Here is a 21,858-nt window from a genome sequence, read left to right on the forward strand (position 1 = left end):
TATCACTACTGAATCATGTTGCTACAGAGAGGGGAAAGAAATGACCTTTACCGTGAGAAAAGCTGCATTTTAAAATTAATATAACTATATTAATCAAGGTCCTTGCATTTAAAAGGCTCTACCACCCTTTCAACCCTGGTCCCAAACACAAGTGAGGGAGTAACAAAAATGACAAGTGCCTCAACATCTACACCAACATCAGAAACACCAAGTAAGTTATCATTTAAAACCCTTCATGTGAGAGAGATTTTCTGTGTCAGATCTGGTCTGAGTTTCCTTAGGATGTTACAATAAAACTTGATAATATACTCTCATCCATTTGTTTTATCACTATTGAATCATGTTGCTACAGAGAGGGAAAGAAATGACCTTTACCTTGAGAAAAGCTGCATTTAAAATTAATATAACTATATTAATCAAGGTCCTTGCATTTAAAAGGCTCTACCACCCTTTCAACCCTGGTCCCAAACACAACTGAGGGAGTAACAACAATGACAAGTGCCTCAACATCTACACTAACATCAGAAACACCAAGTAAGTTATCATTTAAAACCCTTCATTTGAGAGAGATTTTCTGTGTCAGATCTGGTCTGAGTTTCCTTAGGATGTTACAATAAAACTTGATAATACACTCTCATCCATTTGTTTTATCACTATTGAATCATGTTGCTACAGGGAGGGGAAAGAAATGACCTTTACCATGAGAAAAGCTGCATTTTAAAATAAATATAACTATATTAATCAAGGTCCTTGCATTTAAAAGGCTCTACCACCCTTTCAACCCTGGTCCCAAACACAAGTGAGGGAGTAACAAAAATGACAAGTGCCTCAACATCAACACCAACATCAGAAACACCAAGTAAGTTATCATTTAAAACCCTTCATGTGAGAGAGATTTTCTGTGTCAGCTCTGGTCTGAGTTTCCTTAGGATGTTACAATAAAACTTGATAATATACTCTCATCCATTTGTTTTATCACTATTGAATCATGTTGCTACAGAGAGGGAAAGAAATGACCTTTACCTTGAGAAAAGCTACATTTAAAATTAATATAACTATATTAATCAAGGTCCTTGCATTTAAAAGGCTCTACCACCCTTTCAACCCTGGTCCCAAACACAACTGAGGGAGTAACAACAATGACAAGTGCCTCAACATCTACACTAACATCAGAAACACCAAGTAAGTTATCATTTAAAACCCTTCATTTGAGAGAGATTTTCTGTGTCAGATCTGGTCTGAGTTTCCTTAGGATGTTACAATAAAACTTGATAATATACTCTCATCCATTTGTTTTATCACTATTGAATCATGTTGCTACAGGGAGGGGAAAGAAATGACCTTTACCATGAGAAAAGCTGCATTTTAAAATAAATATAACTATATTAATCAAGGTCCTTTCATTTAAAAGGCTCTACCACCCTTTCAACCCTGGTCCCAAACACAAGTGAGGGAGTAACAAAAATGACAAGTGCCTCAACATCTACACCAACATCAGAAACACCAAGTAAGTTATCATTTAAAACCCTTCATGTGAGAGAGATTTTCTGTGTCAGATCTGGTCTGAGTTTCCTTAGGATGTTACAATAAAACTTGATAATATACTCTCATCCATTTGTTTTATCACTATTGAATCATGTTGCTACAGAGAGGGAAAGAAATTACCTTTACCTTCAGAAAAGCAGCATTTAAATTTAATATAACTATATTAATCAAGGTCCTTGCATTTAAAAGGCTCTACCACCCTTTCAACCCTGGTCCCAAACACAAGTGAGGGAGTAACAAAAATGACAAGTGCCTCAACATCAACACCAACATCAGAAACACCAAGTAAGTTATCATTTAAAACCCTTCATGTGAGAGAGATTTTCTGTGTCAGCTCTGGTCTGAGTTTCCTTAGGATGTTACAATAAAACTTGATAATATACTCTCATCCATTTGTTTTATCACTATTGAATCATGTTGCTACAGAGAGGGGAAAGAAATGACCTTTACCTTGAGAAAAGCTGCATTTAAAATTAATATAACTATATTAATCAAGGTCCTTGCATTTAAAAGGCTCTACCACCCTTTCAACCCTGGTCCCAAACACAAGTGAGGGAGTAACAAAAATGACAAGTGCCTCAACATCTACACCAACATCAGAAACACCAAGTAAGTTATCATTTAAAACCCTTCATGTGAGAGAGATTTTCTGTGTCAGATCTGGTCTGAGTTTCCTTAGGATGTTACAATAAAACTTGATAATATACTCTCATCCATTTGTTTTATCACTATTGAATCATGTTGCTACAGAGAGGGAAAGAAATTACCTTTACCTTCAGAAAAGCAGCATTTAAATTTAATATAACTATATTAATCAAGGTCCTTGCATTTAAAAGGCTCTACCACCCTTTCAACCCTGGTCCCAAACACAAGTGAGGGAGTAACAAAAATGACAAGTGCCTCAACATCCACACTAACATCAGAAACACCAAGTAAGTTATCATTTAAAACCCTTCATTTGAGAGAGATTTTCTGTGTCAGATCTGGTCTGAGTTTCCTTAGGATGTTACAATAAAACTTGATAATATACTCTCATCCATTTGTTTTATCACTATTGAATCATGTTGCTACAGGGAGGGGAAAGAAATGACCTTTACCATGAGAAAAGCTGCATTTTAAAATTAATATAACTATATTAATCAAGGTCCTTGCATTTAAAAGGCTCTACCACCCTTTCAACCCTGGTCCCAAACACAAGTGAGGGAGTAACAAAAATGACAAGTGCCTCAACATCTACACCAACATCAGAAACACCAAGTAAGTTATCATTTAAAACCCTTCATGTGAGAGAGATTTTCTGTGTCAGATCTGGTCTGAGTTTCCTTAGGATGTTACAATAAAACTTGATAATATACTCTCATCCATTTGTTTTATCACTATTGAATCATGTTGCTACAGAGAGGGAAAGAAATTACCTTTACCTTGAGAAAAGCAGCATTTAAATTTAATATAACTATATTAATCAAGGTCCTTGCATTTAAAAGGCTCTACCACCCTTTCAACCCTGGTCCCAAGCACAACTGAGGGAGTAACAACAATGACAAGTGCCTCAACATCTACACTAACATCAGAAACACCAAGTAAGTTATCATTTAAAACCCTTCATTTGAGAGAGATTTTCTGTGTCAGATCTGGTCTGAGTTTCCTTAGGATGTTACAATAAAACTTGATAATACACTCTCATCCATTTGTTTTATCACTATTGAATCATGTTGCTACAGAGAGGGGAAAGAAATGACCTTTACCTTGAGAAAAGCTGCATTTAAAATTAATGAAATCATATTAATCAATGTCTTTGCTTTTAATAGGCTTTAACATCTTTTCAGCTCTGATCCCAAACACAACTGAGGGAGTAAAGACATTGACAATTGCCTCAACCTCTACTCCAACACCAGAAACACCAAGTAAGTATCATATAAAAACTTCATGGGAGAGAGATTTTCTGTATCAGACCTGTTCTCAGTTTACTTTGGATATCACAGTAAAACTTGATAATACACTTTCATCTGTTCTTTGTACAACCACTGTTGGGTCATGTTGCTACACAAAAGTAAATAAACCAACCTTTAATTTGAGAAAAGTTGCAATTAAAATTAATGTAATTTTAAATGCAACTTTCTCACCACTACCAATTTTAAATGCAACTTTAGGCTTTAGCACCCTTTCAACCCTGGTCCCAAACACAACTCATGGAATAACGACAATGACAAGTGCTTCAACATCCACTCCAACAGCAGAGACATCAAGTACGTTATCATACAAAACACTTCATAGAAGACAGATTTTCTGTTTCAGGTCTAGTCAGAGTTTACCTCTCAGTGGGCATGGCCATGGAGTTTTGATATTTTCATGCAAGGTGGTTGGTGAAATTGTGCGCACAAAGTGCTAATGGGTTGGGTCAAGTTCAATTTAATTCTGAGCTTCTTCTCTGGTTCTTTAACCATCTGCGTCATATTACATTCCCTGTCAAGCAATGTAGATATATATCAAGACAGTCCATTCATAACAATTTGGTAGTGTAAATGGGTTGTATGTAATGCATAAGAAGAATAGAAATATAGACCATTTGCATCTTACGTTCTTTTGCGCAATTACTACATCCTTGCTCTGAACTTCCTCCCATTTTGTCTGCCATCGTTCCAATGCTATGGTGTTTAACGGTGAAATACTACAGAGGAAGTTTATGTTTCCTCCTGCCTCCAGACCATAGTGTATGTTCTTTATCAGTCTGTTTTAAAAGTGATTGATTCCTCTTTAATATCATCTGCTAGTGGAATCCCCAAACTACAAATGTAGGAACTGATTTCTTAAACTTCTTAGCGCAATGACCTTTTTCTCAGTGTGCACTGTGCCTAGCACGCTCATGAAAATAGAGCCCCTGGAGTTTATGTAATAGTATTTTGTGATACATATCACAGCAAAACAAATTCACTCTTAGATCAGTTGAGTCAAGTTGCAACACATAGGTTGAAGAATCAACCATTACCAGGAGGAAAAAGGTTACAAATGAAAATAATATAATAATCTAATAATATTAATATAGGTCATTGCTTTTAATAGATTTTACAACTGTTTCAACCCTGGTCCAAAGCACAACTGCAGAAATAATTACTGTGAAAAGTGCTCCAACATCTACTCCAGCAACAGAAATTGCAAGAATGTGGTCATACTTGATATTCTGTATTTGCCATTTAGCAGACAATATTCACCCAAATGGAGTTAGAGTTCAGTAACTTCAAGGAGCTGAGAAACTCCAGATCGTGTTCTGCCCTACAATAATAAAAAAAAAAGTTCATCTAAAAATTTGCTTCATGTAGTCACATCTAAATTAACTGTTGATTCAAGTCAAAAATATTATTTAACATGCCTGAATCAAACTGACTACATTAGGTTCACCAAGAAAAATCATTTTTAAGGGTTAGCTGACTTATGGTAACAATTGCAGGTTACCACTTTTTACAGTTAGCTTGGGATTGAACTTGCTAGCTTTATGTTGCAAGCTTTGATGCTTAACCATCTGGCTTAAATTTGTCAGATCAACAAAATCCTTGCTTTCACAGACCACACGGACCACGCAGAGACCACACCTCGCCAGAGAGAGGGGGGATATTTAAGTGGAAATACGTCACATGGTCTTACCGAGCTATGTCGGAAGTATGCCATGTGGAGAAGTCCCATGGTAGGTCCTACCCTACGGGGGAGGAGTTACTACAAGCATGGAGACTGGGGCAGAGGGGTCTCTGCCCAAGGAAGACGCAGTTTGCCAACAGGGAAACGAATTAGTGGAAGATATGTGTCACATGGGGTTACCTACGGGGAACCACCACATGCGGAGCACCTACCCCAGTACAGGGCTTTAGTTAGCAGGTGTACTGGGCCGGCAGCGAGTCTCTCCGAAAACTCGACTGCCACAGGGCTCGGAGGAAGTCAACCAGGAAACACAGTTTGTGAACACTAGTTAATGGCGCACGTCTTCAGCTCAGGGGAGGTGAAAGGAGCTATGTGCAAGTGATACACCTGGCCGGCTGTCCCGGACTTACCTGCTTGTGCGTGCCACTACATGGGATGAAACCGGTTCCACCCGGAGGTTGTAGAACCTCGCAAAGGTGTTGGATGTTGCCCAGCCCACTGCTCTGCAAATGTCTGTTAGAGAGGCGCCCCTGGCCAAAGCCCAGGAGGCCGCTACACCCCCTGGTAGAATGGGCTCGTAGCCCTACCGGGGGCGGCACATCCTGGGCATGATATGCCATAATTATGGCGTCAATGAGCCAGTGGGCAATCCTCTGCTTGGAGACAGCGCTTCCTTTCTGCTGTCCACCAAAGCAGACAAAGAGGCGCTCAGAGACTCTAAAGCTCTGCGTGCTATCCAAATAGATGTGTAAAGCGTGCACCAGACACAGCAACATCAGGGCTGGGTCTGCCTCCTCCTGGGGCAGTGCTTGCAGGTTCACCACCTGGTCTTTGGGCACATAGCCCAGTCGGGGTCTCAGGATCACGTGAGAGTAGCCCGGACCGAACTCCTGCAAAGGCTCAAAGGGGGCTCTCTGTAGACCCTGAAGAATTACAGAGAGGTCCCATGAGGGAACGAGGCACGGTCTGGAGGGATTCAGCCTCCTGGCACCTCTCAGGAACCTGATGATCAGGTCGTGCTTCCCTAAGGACTTACCGTCCACCGTGTCGTGGTGTGCCGCTATAGCGGTTACATACACCTTCATGGTGGAAAGGGACAGCCGCCCTTCCCACCTTTCCTGCAGGAAGGAAAGCACCATTCCGACTGCGCATCTCTGGGGGTCTTCCCCACAGAACGCCTCGTAGAGGGGGCCCTAGCCTGAGTGATTGTGTCTACCACCGCGGGTGGTAGACCACTTAGGTCTTCCACGTCCCATCCAGGGGACAGACATGGAGATTCCAGAGGTCTGGTCACGGAGGGTGCCCCGTCCCTGAGAAAGAAGGTCCTTCCTCAGGGGAATTCGCCAGGGGGTGCTGTCGCGAGGAGCGTGAGGTCCGAGAACCACATCTGGGTGGGCCAGTAGGGTGCTACCAGGATGACCTGCTCCTCGTTCTCCCTGACCTTGCACAGGGTCTGTGCAAGTAGGCTCACTGGGGGAAACACATATTTGCGCAGTCCAGGGGGCCAGCTGTGTGCCAGCGCATCTATACCGAGAGGTGCCTTGGTCAGGGGGTACCAGAGCAGGCAGTGGGAGGATTCCTGGGAAGCTAACAGGTCTACCTGTGCCGGTCCGAATTGACTCCAGATCAGCTGGACCACCTGAGGGTGGAGTCTCCACTCTCCCTTGAGGGTAACCTGCCGTGACAGTGCGTCTGCTGCAATGTTGAGGTCGCCAGGGATGTGAGTGTTGCCTGTTGCAAACAGCACCCAAGCCCATTTTGGAGGCATCTGTTGTGACCATGACACACCTGGAGACCTGCTCTAGGGGAACGCCTGCCCATAGAAATGTGAGGTCGGTCCAAGGGCTGAAGAGACGGTGACAGATCGGCGTGATGGCCACGCAATGTGTCCCGTGGCGCCATGCCCATCTTGGGACTCGAGTCTGAAGCCAGTGCTGAAGGGATCTCATATGCATCAACCCGAGCGGGTTGAAAAAGTTTCAGTGGAACCGCTGTTTTCTGTTTGAACGCCTTCAAACAGGTCAGCACCAACTGTGCGTGCTCGTTCGTGAGGCACGACGTCAATGAGACTGTGTCCAACTCCAAACTGAGAAAAGAGATGCTCTGAACCTGGAGGAGCTTGCTCTTTTCCCAGTTGACCCAAAGCCCTAGTCGGCTGAGGTGCAAGAGCCCAGGTCCCTGTGTGCACACAACACATACCGAGCATGAGCTAGGATTAGCCAGCCATCGGGATAGTTGAGGATGAGCATGCCCACTTCCCTTAGCAGGGCAAGGACTGCCTCTGCGACCGTGAAGGCGTGAGGGAACAATGACAGACCAAAAGGGAGGACCCTGTACTAATACGCCCGACCCTCAAATGCAAACCACAGGAAGGGTCTGTGTCGAGGTAGAATCGAGACGTGGATGTACGCGTCCTTCAGGTCTACCGCCGTGAATCAATCTTGATGCCGGACGCTCGCTAGAGTGCGTCTTTGCATCAGCATCTAGGACGGGAGTCTGTGTAAAGCCCAGTTCAGTACTCGCAGGTCCAAGATTGGCCGCAACCCACCGTCTTTTTCGGTACAATGAAGTAGGGGCTGTAAAACTCCTTCTTCATCTCAACTGGAGGGACAATCTCATCAGACGTACCGGCGGGTGGGGCTCGCAATGGGGTGGAGCCTGAGGTGCCACACCGTGTCGATGCAGTGCTGAGTTCAGGGACATTGAAGTACTTACCTGGCTCCTTGTGACCACCCCCGGAACAGCCTGGGACGGGGGAGGAAGAGGCCTGTCCTCGTGACCCGTGGAGACACATCGGGGGCGGATTTGTGCCACAGCTGGGTGCTCAGGGGCCGGAAGACCGCCGCTGGAGCACCAAACCTGCCAAAATGGAGTGGTGGATGGTGGTCGTGATGACGGCCGTGCACACCGGGTATGTGACCCAGGGAACAAGGAAACTGCTCTTGTTGAACTCTTGGGTACTGCAGCCATTTGAGCATGCAGCGCAATTAAATGCAAAGGTAACAAAAGATTCTCCTCCCGGCCATCGACCGGGGGATGGAGTGGTCTGCTTACCAGCTCCAGAGCAGCAGGTTTCATCGTCCCTGTGTCGCCCGTCTCAGGGGTGCTTCGAAGCCTTTCGTGGTTTCTTGGCATCCGTGAGACGGGTGGCGTCTGCTTTCTGCGGTGGGCTCCACGCCGGGATTGGGCCGCAGGGGCGGGCTGCGGCGGAGCCAGTGCAGTCACTGCAGGGGGACGCCCTTGGCGACGAGCAGACGGGGTGTGGGATCTTGAGCCACACCGGAGCAGGATGTACCGGATAACCTCCGTCTGCTGCTTCACTGCTGAGAACTGCTTGGCAAAGTCCTCTGTGTTGCCGGACTGGCCAACTCGGGAAATGGGGGAAGCAAGGAACCATGCCTTGTTGGCCTCTCCCATCTCGAGCAGGTTGAGCCAAAGGTGGTGCTCCTGGACAACCAAGGTGGACATCGTCCACCCGAGAGACTGCCGTTACTTTTGTCACCTGGAAAGCGAGGTCGGTTGCCAAGCGCAGCTCCTGTATTAATCCCGGGGTGGAACTATCATGACCGTCAGAAGGCGAGAGATAACGAGCGCAACCAGGAATAAAACACAAATGGAAAGGCATCTTTAAAAAGACGCATCTTTAAAAAGACGTTCCATGTGTGCCGCTCTTTTAGAGATATATACTCTTTTAGAGAAATATACTCTTTTATTTCTGCCGAAGCACCCAGGGGCGTTCTCTGCAGTGCACAAATGCAGAGGGGGGAGAAGCCGCTGAAACGCGCCATCAGATCCAGCAGAGGTGAATGAACAGTCGTGGGAATTCAGCTCAGCGAGCATGACCGTTCGGCTCCGAAGAGAAAATCTGAATGAGTGGTTGCATACCAGCTCCTTTTATACCCGTATGTCTGGGGGAGTGGTATGCAAATACCACTTGCCAATTTTCATTGGCCTTTTCTCAAAGACCAGAGGTGTCTCGGGCTCCCAAGAGTGACCCCTAGTGTCACTACATCGACACAACGTCGAGTGAGTGACAGATAGGGAACCCTTAATAGAAGAGAGATTTTCTGTGTCAGACCTGGTCTCCATTTACTTTGGGTAGTTAAACTTGATAATACACTTTAATTTGTTTGTTCTACTACTATTAAATCGTGTTGCTACAGTACACAGAGGTGAAATAAATTACCTTCACCTTAAGAAAAGTTGCATTTAAAATTAATGTAATCATATGAATCAAGGTCCTTGCTTTTAATAGGCTTTAACACCTTTTCAACTCCGATCCCAAATACAACTGAGGGAGTAACAACAATGACAAGTGCCTTGACATCTACACCAACACCAGAAACACCAAGTAGGTTATCATATAAAACCCTTCATGGAAGAGTGATTATCTGTGTTAGGTCTGGTCTCAGTTTTCTTTGGAATCCACAGTAAAACTTGATAATACACTTTCATCTGTTTGTTGTACTACTTATTTGGCCATGTTGCTACATAGAGGTGAATAAACCAGCCTTTATTTTGAGAAAAGATGCATTTAAAATTACTGTAATTGTAAATGCAACTTTAGGCTTTGCCACCATTTCAACCCTGTTCCCAAACACAACTGAGGGAATAGTGACAATATAACTATATTAATCAAGGTCCTTGCATTTAAAAGGCTATACCACCCTGTCAACCCTGGTCCCAAAAACAACTGAGGGAGTAATGACAATGTCAAGTGCCTTAACATCTACACCAACATCAGAAACACCAAGTAAGTTATCACATAAAACCCTTTATGTGAGAGAGATTGTCTGTCAGATCTGGTCTGAGTTTCCTTAGGATGTTATAATAAAACTTGATAATACACTCTCATCCATTTGTTTTACCACTATTGAATCATGTTGCTACAGAGAGTGGAAAGAAATTACCTTTACCTTGAGAAAAGCTGCATTTAAAATTAATATAACTATATTAATCAAGGTCCTTGCTTTTAATAGGTTTTAACACCCTTTCATCTCTGATCCCAAATACAACTGAGGGAGTAACAACAATGACAAGTGCCTCAACATCTACTCCAACACCAGAAACACCAAGTAAGTATCATATAAAAACTTCATGGGAGAGAGATTTTCTGTATCAGATCTGTTCTCAGTTTACTTTGGACACCACAGTAAAACTTGATAATACACTTTCATCTGTTCGTTGTACAACCACTATTGGGCCATGTTGCTACACATAAGTAAATAAACCAACCTTTACTTTGAGAAAAGTTAATGTAATTTTAAATGCAGCTTTTTCACAATTTCTCATTTTAAATGCAACTTTAGGCTTTACCACCCTTTCAACCCTGGTCCCAAACACAACTGAGGGAGTAGTGACAAAGACAAGTGCTTCAACATCCACTCATTAGAAGAATAGAAATATAGACCATTTGTGTCTTACGTTCTTTTGCGCAATTACCACATCCTTACTGTGAACTGTCTCCCATTATGTTTGCCATCATTCCAGTGGTGGTTAACGGTGAAATACTACAGAGGAAGTTTGTGTTTCCTCCTGCCTCCAGACCATGGTGTATGTTCTTTATCAGTCTGTCTGTTTTAAAAGTGATTGATTCCTCTTTATATCATCTTCTAGTGGAATCCCCAAACTGCAAATGTAAGAACTGATTTCTTAAACATCTTAGTGCAATGACCTTTTTCTCAGGAAAATAGTTAATAGCACTTTGCGCCAATTTATTAACATGCAATACACCCACAGTTTGTGCGCATACACCCACAAATAGCGCAAACACTCCCACCCACGTGGACACTCCAACCCAAGTGTATAATATTTTCGTATGCAGTAAACAATTTTCATTTACTGGTACGAAAATTGTGCTTAAAATGAACCCTCTTACGAAAATTGGATAAAGCTCTTGGTCATTGCGCACAGCACTGTGCCTAGCACGCCCCTGGAGTTTATGTTATAGTTTGTTGTGGTACATATCACAGCAAAACAAATTCACTCTGTTTTAGATCAGCTGGTTGTACTACCATGATTGAGTCATGTTGCAACACAGAGGTTGAAGAATCAACCATTACCAGAAGGAAAAAGGTTACAAATGAAAAGAATATAATAATCTAATAATATTAATAAAGGTCATTGCTTTTAATAGATTTTACAACCGTTTCAACTCTGAAAACACAACACAAAACACAACTGCAGAAATAACTACTGTGAAAAGTGCTCCAACATCTACTCCAGCAACAGAAATTGCAAGAAGGTGGTCATACTTGATATTTGGTATTTGCCATTTAGCAGACAATATTCACCCAAATGGAGTTAGAGTTCAGTAACTTCAAGGAGCTGAGAAACTCCAGATCGTGTTCTGCCCTACAATAATAAAAAAAAGTTCATCTAAAAATTTGCTTCATGTAGTCACATCTAAATTAACTGTTGATTCAAGTCAAAAATATTATTTAACATGCCTGAATCAACCTGACTACATTAAGTTCACCAACAAAATTCATTTTTAAGGGTTAGGTGTCTTAGGTCAGAAATTCCTTCTTATGGTAACAATTGCAGGTTACCACTTTTTACAGTTAACTTGGGATTTAACTAGCTAGCTTTATGTTACAAGCTTTGATGCTTAACCATCAGGCTTCAATTTGTCAGATCAACAAAATCCTTGCTTTCACAGACATAACCACCCCTCCAACCCCAAAGACAACTGAAATAATAACGGCAATGGCAAGTGCTTCAGCATCTACTTCAACAGAAATACCAAGTAAGTGACTAGAAAACTCTTCATAGAGATTTTCTGTTTCAGGTCTGAGCTTACTTTGGATACCACAGGAAAAACTTGATAATACACCCTCATCCATTTTTTCTACCACTTTTCACAGATGTGAAACAATAAATTTTTGACCTTGAGAAAAAGAGGTTACATTTGACAGTAATGAACTGATATTAATCAAGGTCTTTGCTTTTAATAGACTTTATCACCCTTTCAACCCTGGTCCCCAAAACAACTGAGGGAGTAACAACAATGACAAGTGCTTCCACATCCACTCCAACAGCAGAGACATCAAGTAAGTATCATACAAAACCCTTAATAGAAGAGAGATTTTCTGTGTCAGGCCTGGTCTCCATTTACTTTGGATACCATAGTCAAACTTGATAATACACTTTAATCTGTTTGTTCTACTACTATTAAATCATGTTACTATAGTACACAGAGGTGAAAGAAATTACATTCACCTTAAGAAAAGTTGCATTTAAAATTAATGTAATCATATGAATCAAGGTCCTTGCTTTAAATAGGCTTTGCCACCTTTTCAACCCTGGTCCCAAACACAGCTGAGGGAATAACGACGATGTCAAGTGCCTTAATATCTACTTCAACATCGGAAACACAAAGTTAGTTATCATATATAACCCTTTATGGGAGAGAGATTTTCTTTTTCAGGTCTGGTCAGAGTTTACTTTGGATACCACAGTAAAACTTAATAATACACTTTCATCTGTTTGTTTTACAACCACTCATTGTTCATGTTGCTACACAAAGGTGAATAAACCAACCTTTAATTTTAAATGCAACATTTTTCTCAAGGTAAAATAACTTTAACCAAGGTCCTTACTTTTAATAGGCTTTAACACCTTTTCAACTCTGATCCCAAACATAACTGAGGGAGTAACAACAATGACAAGTGCCTCGACATCTACTCCAACACCAGAAATACCAAGTAAGTTATCATATAAAACCCTTCATGGGAGAAAGATTATCTGCGTCAGGTCTGGTCTCAGTTTTCTTTGGAAACCACAGTAAAACTTGATAATACACTCTCATCCATTTGTTTTACCAATACTGAATCATGTTGCTACAGAGAGGGGAAATAATTTACATTTACCTTGAGAAAAGCTGCATTTAAAATTAATGTAATCATATGAATCAAGGTCCTTGCTTTTAATAGGCTTTAACACCTTTTCAGCTCTGATCCCAAACACAACTGAGGGAGTAACAACAATGACAAGTGCCTTGACATCTACTCCAACACCAGAAACACCAAGTAAGTTATCATATAAAACCCTTGTAGGACATGCTCTTGCACAATTAGACATACATACAATCCCTATCTAGCCGATCTAGACCAATGGAACTGGTGAGGTGGAGGGTTTCAGAGAAAAACTCTCGCAGCTTGCTGTAGTGAAACGACTTTAAAACCGAACAATTGAAATGTTAGACAAAAAGAGAGTATATGAGTTGATTGGCTATCTGATGACGTCAAAGACCTATCAGCTTGGACCATGTGAGTCGATTGGTTTAACATATCATATGTGAGCAAGCCGATTGGCTAACAGTTAAAAGTTCAAAGAAACTATCAACTTGTGCCATGCATGGTTTCATGCCTAAACTTTAGCCATTTCAGTCATGACAACTCTATGAAAGAATTAGCATGTTAATTTGAGTATGACATATTAATTTATTTTTGATCTTGCAGCGATTGAGTCCTCACCCCTTTTCTACAAACCTTGACAACTGTAAGCATTGTAGAGCCACAGAAAGACCATACAGCTCACTAACACGTCTAGCAGAGGCAATGGCAAGCAAAAAAGTCATTTTAGAGAAAGCCATTTAATGAAAATATAATATTCGCTACAAAATGTTTGCTTGACATTTCACAATTGCTTGACAACTCGCGTTTTTATACATGCACAGATATAAAAGAAAATTGTGTTTCAGCAGATATTAAAGGGTTAGTTTACCCAAAAATTAAAATTCTCTCATCATTTACTCACATAAATGCCATTTCATATGTGTATAACTTTCTTTCTACTGCAGAAGACAAATGAAGAGTTTTAGAAGAATATGTCTGCTCTGCTGTTCCATACAATGCAATTGAATGGTGGTCAGACTTTTGAAGCTCAAAAAGGCAGACAAAGGCAACATTAAAGTAATCAAAACTGTATGACTCCAGTGTGTTAATCAATGTCATCTGAAGCGATCCAATCATTTTGGGTGAGAACAGACCAAAATGCAACTCCTTTTTCACTATAAATCTTGACAGCAGTGTCCTTGGCGATTATGATTACAAGATTGATTACATTTCCTATAGTGCCATCTAGTGCTCTGTTCATGCATCAAGCACAAGTAAGTGTAATCAAGCTTGAAACCATGATTGTGTCTAGAGATTGCAATGGCAAGATGCACAGTGAAAAAGAAGTTATATTTTGGTCTGTCTGGATCACTTCAGAAGATATTGGTTAAACGTCATGGTTACTTGCGTAACCTCCGTTCCCTGATGGAGGGAATTAAATGTTGTGTCGATGTAGTGACACTAGGGGTCACTCTTGGGAGCCCGAGACACCTCTGGTCTTTGATAAAAGGCCAATGAAAATTGGCGAGTGGTATTTGCATGCCACTCCCCCAGACATACGGGTATAAAAGGAGCTGGTATGCAACCACTCTTTCAGGTTTTATGCTGAGGAGCCGAGACAAGGTCCGGCCAATTCAGCAGGTAGTTCAGCATTGTGGCAGGAGGTACACAACGTCTCGTTCCCTCCATCAGGGAACGGAGGTTACACAAGTAACCATGACGTTCCCTATCTGTCACTCACTCGACGTTGTGTTGATGTAGTGACACTAGGGGTCCCTATACGAAACGCCACAACTGGCTGAACTGTGTTATGTGAACTGGCGGTGTGTGACGGCAGACCACTGTGTGCCTCGTAGCCAGCACACCAGGTCGACACGTAACCTCCCCCAACATAGTTATGAGTGTCGAACGGCCCTTTGGAGACAAGTCGACTACCCAAAAGATAGAGACAGGCTAACCCAGTCGTGGCCTCTTTTCCCCTTCTCTTTTTCCACCCCCTAAGAGAAGGGGGATTATCCGACTGGGCCACCAGGTCTAGTCGGGGGGTGTCCCTCCCAAGGGGAGGACACCGCAGAGACCACACCTCACCCAAAAGAGGGGGGGATATTTAAGTGGAAAAATATATCACATGGTCTTTCCAACCATGTGGAGAATCTTTAAGGTAGATCCTACCCAACAGGGGAGGAGTTACTACAAACATGGAGACTGGGGCAGAGGGGCTCTGCCCAAGGAAGACGCAGTTTGCCAACAGGGAAACGAATTAGCGGAAGATATATATCGCATGGGGTTAGCCTTACAGGGAACCGCCATATGCGGAGCACCTACCCCAGAACAGGACTCTTAGTTAGCACGTGTACTGGGCCGGCAGCGAGTCTCTCCAAAGACTCGACTGCCACAGAGCTCGGAGGAAGTCAACCAGGGAACAAAGTTTGTGAACACTACTGGGAATTAATGGTGCATATCTTCAGCTCAAAAGGAGGTGGAAGGCACTATGTGCAAGCGATACACCCGGCCGGCTATCCCAGGCTTATGTGCTTGTATTGCGTGCCACTACCTGGGACAAAACCGGTTCCACCTGGAGGTTGTAGAACCTTACAAAGGTGATGGGTGTTGCCCAGCCTGCTGCTCTGCAAATGTCTGTTAGAGAGGCACCCCTGGCCAGGGCCCAGGAGGCCGCTACACCCCTGGTAGAATGGGCTCATAGCCCTACCGGGGGCGGCAAGTCCTGGGCGTGATATGCCATAGTTATGGCATCAATGAGCCAGTGGGCGATCCTCTGCTTGGAGACAGCGCTTCCTTTCCGCTGTGCACCAAAACAGACAAAGAGCTGCTCAGAGATCCTAAAGCTCTGCGTGCGATCCAAATAGATGTGTAAAGCGTGCACCGGACACAGCAACAACAGGGCTTGGTCTGCCTCCTCCTGGGGCAGTGCTTGCAGGTTCACCACCTGGTCCCTAAAAGGGGTCATGGGAACCTTGGGCACATAACCCGGTCAGGGTCTCAGGATCACGTGAGAGTAGCCTGGACCGAACTCCAGGCACGTTTCGCTGACAGAGAACGCTTGCAGGTCTCCTACCCATTTGATGGAAGTGAGCGCAGTCAGGAGGGCAGTCTTCAAGGAGAGTGCCTTAAGCTCAGCTGACTGCAAAGGCTCAAAGGGGGCTCTCTGTAGACCCTGAAGAACTACAGAGAGGTCCCATGAGGGAAACGAGGCGCGGTCTGGAGAGATTCAGCCTCCTGGCGCTACTTAGGAACCTGATGATCAGGTCGTGCTTCCCTAAGGACTTACCATCGACTGCGTCATGGTGTGCTGCTATGGCGGCAACGTACACCTTCAAGGTGGAAGGGGACAGCCTCCCTTCCAACCTCTCCTGCAGGAAGGAAGCACTGATCCGACTGCGCATCTCTGGGATCTTCCCATCAGGAAGAATACCACTTAGTGAACACACGGCACTTAAAGGCATACAGGCACCTCGTAGAGGGAGCCCTACCCTGAGTGATCATGTCTACCACCGCAGCTGCCCATAGAAATGAGAGGTCGGTCCAAGGGCTGAAAAGACGGTGAAAGACTGGCGTGATGACCACGCGATGTGTCCCGCGGCGCCATGCCCATCTCGGGACTCGAGTCTGAAGCCAGTGCTGAAGCGGTCTCATATGCATCAACCCGAGTGGGGTGGCCACCGCTGAGGATGCCATATGCCCCAGGAGCCTCTGAAAGAGTTTCATTGGAAACGCTGTTTTCTGTTTGAACACCTTCAAACAGGCCAGCACTGACTGTGCGTGCTCGTTCGTGAGGCACGCTATCAAAGAGACTGAGTCCAACTCCAAACCGTGGAAAGAGATGCTCTGAACCGGGAGGAGCTTGCTCTTTTCCCAGTTGACCCGAAGCCCTAGTTGGCTGAGGTGTGAGAGCACCAAGTCCCTGTGTGCACACAACATGTCCCAAGAGTGAGCTAGGATTAGCCAATCATCGAGATAGTTGAGAACGCGAATGCCCACTTCCCTTAACGGGGCAAGGGCTGCCTCTGCGACCTTCGTGAAGACACAAGGAGACAAGGACAGGCTGAAAGGGAGGACCTTGTACTGATACGCCTCACCCTCGAATGCAAACCGCAGGAAGGGTCTGTGTCGAGGTAGAATCGAGATGTGGAAGTACGCGTCCTTCAGGTCTACCTCCGCGAACCAATCTTGATGCCGGATGCTCGCCAGAATGTGTTTTTGCGTCAGCATCTTGAACGGGAGTCTGTGTAAAGCCCGGTTCAGTACTCACAGGTCCAAGATTGGCCACAACCCACCGCCTTTTTTCGGTATGATGAAGAAGGGGCTGTAAAACTCCTTCTTCATCTCGGCTGGAGGGACAGGTTCTATCACACCCTTCCATAGGAGGGTAGCGATCTCCGCACGCAAGGTAGTCGGTGGTCATGATGACGGCCGTGCACACCGGATACGTGACCCAGGGAACAAGGAAACCGCTCTTGCTGAACTCTTGAGTACTGCAGCCACTTGGGCATGCAGCGCAAATAAATGCAAAAGTAACAAAAATATTCTCCTCCCGGCCTTCAACCAGGGGATGGAGAGGTCTGCTTACCAGCTCCAGAGCAGCAAATTTCATTGTCCCTGGGTCGCCCATCTCAAGGGCGCTTTGAAGCCATTCAAGGGTTCTTGGCGGCCACGAGACGGGTGGCGTCTGCTTCCTGCGATGGGCTCCACACCGGGGCCGGGCCGAAGGGGCGTGCAGTCACCGCAGAGTGATGCCCTTGGTGACGAGCAGACGGGGTGTGGGATCTTGAGCCGCGCCGGGGCAGGATATGCTGAATAGCCTCTGTCTGCTGCTCCATCGTCGAGAACTGCTGGGCAAAGTCCTTGACGGTGTCACCGAATAGGCCAGCCTGGGAGATGGGGGCAGCAAGGAATCGTGTCCTGTTGGCCTCACCCATCTCGACCAGGTTGAGCCAAAGGTGGCGCTCCTGGACCACTAATGTGGACATCGTCCGCCCAAGAGACCGCGCCGTGACCTCCGTCGCTCGGAGAGTGAGGTCGTTCGCCGAGAGCAGTTCCTGCATAAATCCCGGGACGTAACTACCCTCGTGCAGTTCCTTTAACGCCTTGGTGGACTTGCAGGAGAGCCATGGCTTGCAGGGCAGAGGCGGCTTGTCCAGTGGCACCGTAGGCCTTGGCCGCCCCACCATCGAGGGTAGTGAGGGCAGGGAAGCTGAAAAGATCAGGACCGGGCAGTAAAAAAAAACCAGGGCATAGACAAACCAAAAGTTCCCCAATGGGCAAACACACATTCCAGAGAGTAGATGAGAAATTGGAACTGACTGGCTGGTTACCAGAATGAGGAATGGGACTTGCAGACAGGAAACAACCAACAAGCATTAATCCAGCACGCAAGGTACATCACCAAACAGACACCTAAACAGGGGAAAAATCCACAATGAACAAGACTGCACAAACTTGGAGGTTAAATAGAGGGAGGGTAATGAGGGAGACCAAGTGAGATAAATCAACTAATAATCAGGCAAAGAAGGGGCGGGGTTAGCACTCAAGAAAGAATGGACAGGAGAGCACATGGCAAGAGAATCAAAACAAATGTGCTCAACACAAGCACAAGAGACAAGACATGAGTGGCAGAATCCTAACACAAAGAGCTATAAACCAAACTGACTGTTGTGACAGGATCCTGACAACAGTAGGGTCCGAAGGATTCAAGAGTTACATTTTGGCCAAACCCAGCCTTTTTCCCAAGGTTTTGGTGACCACAGGATGTGCAGAGAGCTTTGTCCCATGAGAGCTTTGCGTTTTTATGTGGATACTACAGCTGCGTGGTGGACTACTGATCAGTTATTCATTTGTTTTGCCGACCGTTACAAGGGCACTCCCCTGTTGAAGAACAGACTTGCTCATTGGATAAATGACATAAGTTCAACTATGAAACTCTATGTGCCGAAAATTAATGGGTTCTTTGAGCTTGTTACCTGATCGTCAATCGACTTGCTCATATGTGACATGTTAAGCCAATCGGGTCACATGTTGTAAGCTGATTGGTCCTTTGACATGTAATTGGGTAGCCAATCTCTTTCTTTGTGTAACATTTAATTGCTCTGTTTTGCAAGAGTTATTTTTCTGAATATGCTATTTGCTCAGGTGCTTTGCTGGGGCTTTTCTTCTTTCAGCTTGTACGGTAAGGTCTGCTTTTGGCCATGACATATAGAAGCGCGTCTTTAACATGGTAAACTTTAGTCAAATCTGGCTGGCGCACATCGCTATCTTAGGTCATTAAATTAAATTAATTCACAAATAGCTAGTCTTAGTCAAAAGTTAAATGATCCCTGGTTCAGGAACACATTATCAGTTAGGTCACTAGTGCAGTGGTTCTCAAACTTTGAGTACTGGACCCCCATAATTTCTCAGACCAGACTCAAGGACTCCCTGGCATTTATTATTTTTTGTATCATCCTAATTTCCAAAAGATCCTGCGATTTATAGTCCAAAGCTACTTATTTACATGATATGTACTGTAATTGATATCAGCCAGTCAAACGTGCTGAACACCGAAACACATATGCTTATACAAACATTAAATATCAGTCACAGAGACGGTATCATTTTGAAGTAACCTATTCGGTGTATTTTGCCTTTATCAAGTATTTTATGGAACCAGTTTAATTATTCTGTCCATCATAACACTATTGTACCAGCAAACTCTAACTGCTGACATACACAACTTCTCAAATGCCCACAGAATGACGTTTCATCTTAGTAAAAACATTCAGTTAGTGAAACGGATAATTAATGCATAACAAAGAGGGTTGCAAATATCAGAAATATCCAGAGACAGATGGTCGCTAACATTAATGAATGAATGTAAAACAATAGGCATTCTGTTTTATTTGCAGACTAAAACAACTGTTTATTTGTATACAGTGTACAGTCGTATACAGTCTACAGTTTTTTTTTTTTTTTTTTTTCATGAAACATGAACAGAATTTGAAAAACTGTTAAACACCATTACTTAAAGCAAATTCTCCCATTAAAACAAGCCCTAATGCACCATGATACTATGTGTAGATGTGGAGGTAATCTTCGTGGAGCATGTGTTGTCATCTGAGCGGCTGAAGGGAAGTTGGGCGGGTGATCCCGGGTCCTAGTGCCTGCCGTATACAACCTCTGTCAGTGCAACTTATACACAGATAAGACTTATCTGTGTTTTTCTCTCTCTCTCAACAATTCGATTTTAAAATAATTTTAAATGATTCTACGGACCCCCTGCAATTACGCCACAGTTTAAGCAATTCGGCCAAGCAGGCCAAGGCACACACAGAAATGTTGTTTATTAGCATTACTGGCCATAGGCACACCTAGCTAGCATACACTCTGTGCACATGGCTCTTTTGTGCAGCAGCAGTACACAAGCCTTTGCGATAGATCTGTTTGGTTAGGGGGTTGTGTTTTTTGTTTGTGTTGTAAGTTTTGCTCTGCTTCCCTGCTTTGTTGGGGGATTGTTTGTAATGTCTTTTTGTGCAGCATACATGCTGATGCATTAAGTCTTGCATTTTGTTTAATTGTGCAGCAGCATGTTCTCATGCTTAACTCATTATGTCTATGTATTCTGTAGCAGTACAAATTCTCTGTACTTGCTCTGTCACAGCAGCAGCATAGCAGATCTAGTAAACCAGGACCAATTTCCTATCAATATGTCATACCCACATAAACACACTGAATCTTTCCGAGAGTTGTCATGACTGAACTAAAGTTATTAAGAGTTTTTACTCCTGGTCAACCCAGTGAAATGGCATTCTACACATGCTGTAGCTACATTGTGGGTGTTTATGGGGTACTCAGCTCACAGACATTTGTGCAGCGGCAACTTGGAATTCACATGTACATTTTCACGATTCTATAGGCTAAATGTGATCTCACCAAGCAGTTGTTTCAAAATAGTGCTGAATAAACAGAAGCACTCATGATGGAAATGATGAGTCATGAATTGCTGCCATCACTGAGCTAATCCTTACTACTATGGGTTTTCAATAAAGTATGAATAACCTTATTAACATTTTCTGTGTTGTTTCTATCTTTAATATATATTTACACACACTGGCAGCCAAAAGTTTGGAATAATGTACAGATTTTGCTCTTATGGAAAGAAATTGGTACTTTTATTCACCAAAGTGGCATTCAACTTATCACAATGTATAGTCAGGACATTAATAACGTGAAAAATTACTATTACAATTTGAAAAAAAAAAATTTTTCAGAACTTCTTAAACTACTTCAAAGAGTTCTCATCAAAAAAATCCTCCATGTGCAGCAATGACAGCTTTGCAGATCCTTGGCATTCTAGCTGTTAGTTTGTCCAGATACTCAGGTGACATTTCACCCCACGCTTCCTGTAGTACTTGCCATAGATGTGGCTGTCTTGTCGGGCACTTCTCAAGCACCTTACTGTCTAGCTGATCCCACAAAAGCTCAATGGGGTTAAGATCCATAACACTATTTTCCAATTATCTGTTGTCCAATGTCTGTGTTTCTTTGCCCACTCTAACCTCTTCTTTTTGTTTTTCTGTTTCAAAAGTGGCCTTTTCTTTGCAATTCTTCTCATAAGACCTGCACCCCTGAGTCTTCTCTTTACTGTTGTACATGAAACTGGTGTTGAGCAGGTAGAATTCAATGAAGCTGTCAGCTGAGGACATGTGAGGCGTCTATTTCTCAAACAAGAGACTCTGTACTTATCCTCTTGTTTAGTTGTACATCTGGCCTTCCACATCTCTTTCTGTCCTTTTTAGAGCCAGTTGTCCTTTGTCTTTGAAGACTGTAGTGTACACCTTTGTCAAGTCAAGTC

At 43.7% G+C, this 21,858-nt stretch overlaps 1 protein-coding gene across 32 annotated transcripts in view; it reads left to right on the forward strand.

Moving 5' to 3' along the window:
* Nucleotides 1-21,858, forward strand: part of LOC127424365 (adhesion G protein-coupled receptor F5-like) — a 75,777-nt gene that overhangs the window by 13,011 nt on the left and 40,908 nt on the right. For 2 of the 32 annotated variants that reach the window (XM_051669461.1, XM_051669467.1), the window contains 9 exons: nt 116-211; nt 439-534; nt 1,412-1,507; nt 1,735-1,830; nt 2,059-2,154; nt 2,382-2,477; nt 2,707-2,802; nt 3,030-3,125; nt 3,354-3,449. In XM_051669461.1, coding sequence (XP_051525421.1) covers nt 116-211; nt 439-534; nt 1,412-1,507; nt 1,735-1,830; nt 2,059-2,154; nt 2,382-2,477; nt 2,707-2,802; nt 3,030-3,125; nt 3,354-3,449 — 864 coding nt within the window. Of the gene's footprint in view, nt 1-115; nt 212-438; nt 535-763; nt 860-1,086; nt 1,183-1,411; nt 1,508-1,734; nt 1,831-2,058; nt 2,155-2,381; nt 2,478-2,706; nt 2,803-3,029; nt 3,126-3,353; nt 3,450-13,127; nt 13,206-21,858 lie in introns of all 32 variants that reach the window. The other 30 variants (XM_051669462.1, XM_051669468.1, XM_051669465.1 and 27 more) reach the window with 27 other exon arrangements.

This window comes from Myxocyprinus asiaticus, chromosome 33 (genome assembly GCF_019703515.2).
Source record: "Myxocyprinus asiaticus isolate MX2 ecotype Aquarium Trade chromosome 33, UBuf_Myxa_2, whole genome shotgun sequence".
Classification (NCBI taxonomy): Eukaryota; Metazoa; Chordata; class Actinopteri; order Cypriniformes; family Catostomidae; genus Myxocyprinus; species Myxocyprinus asiaticus.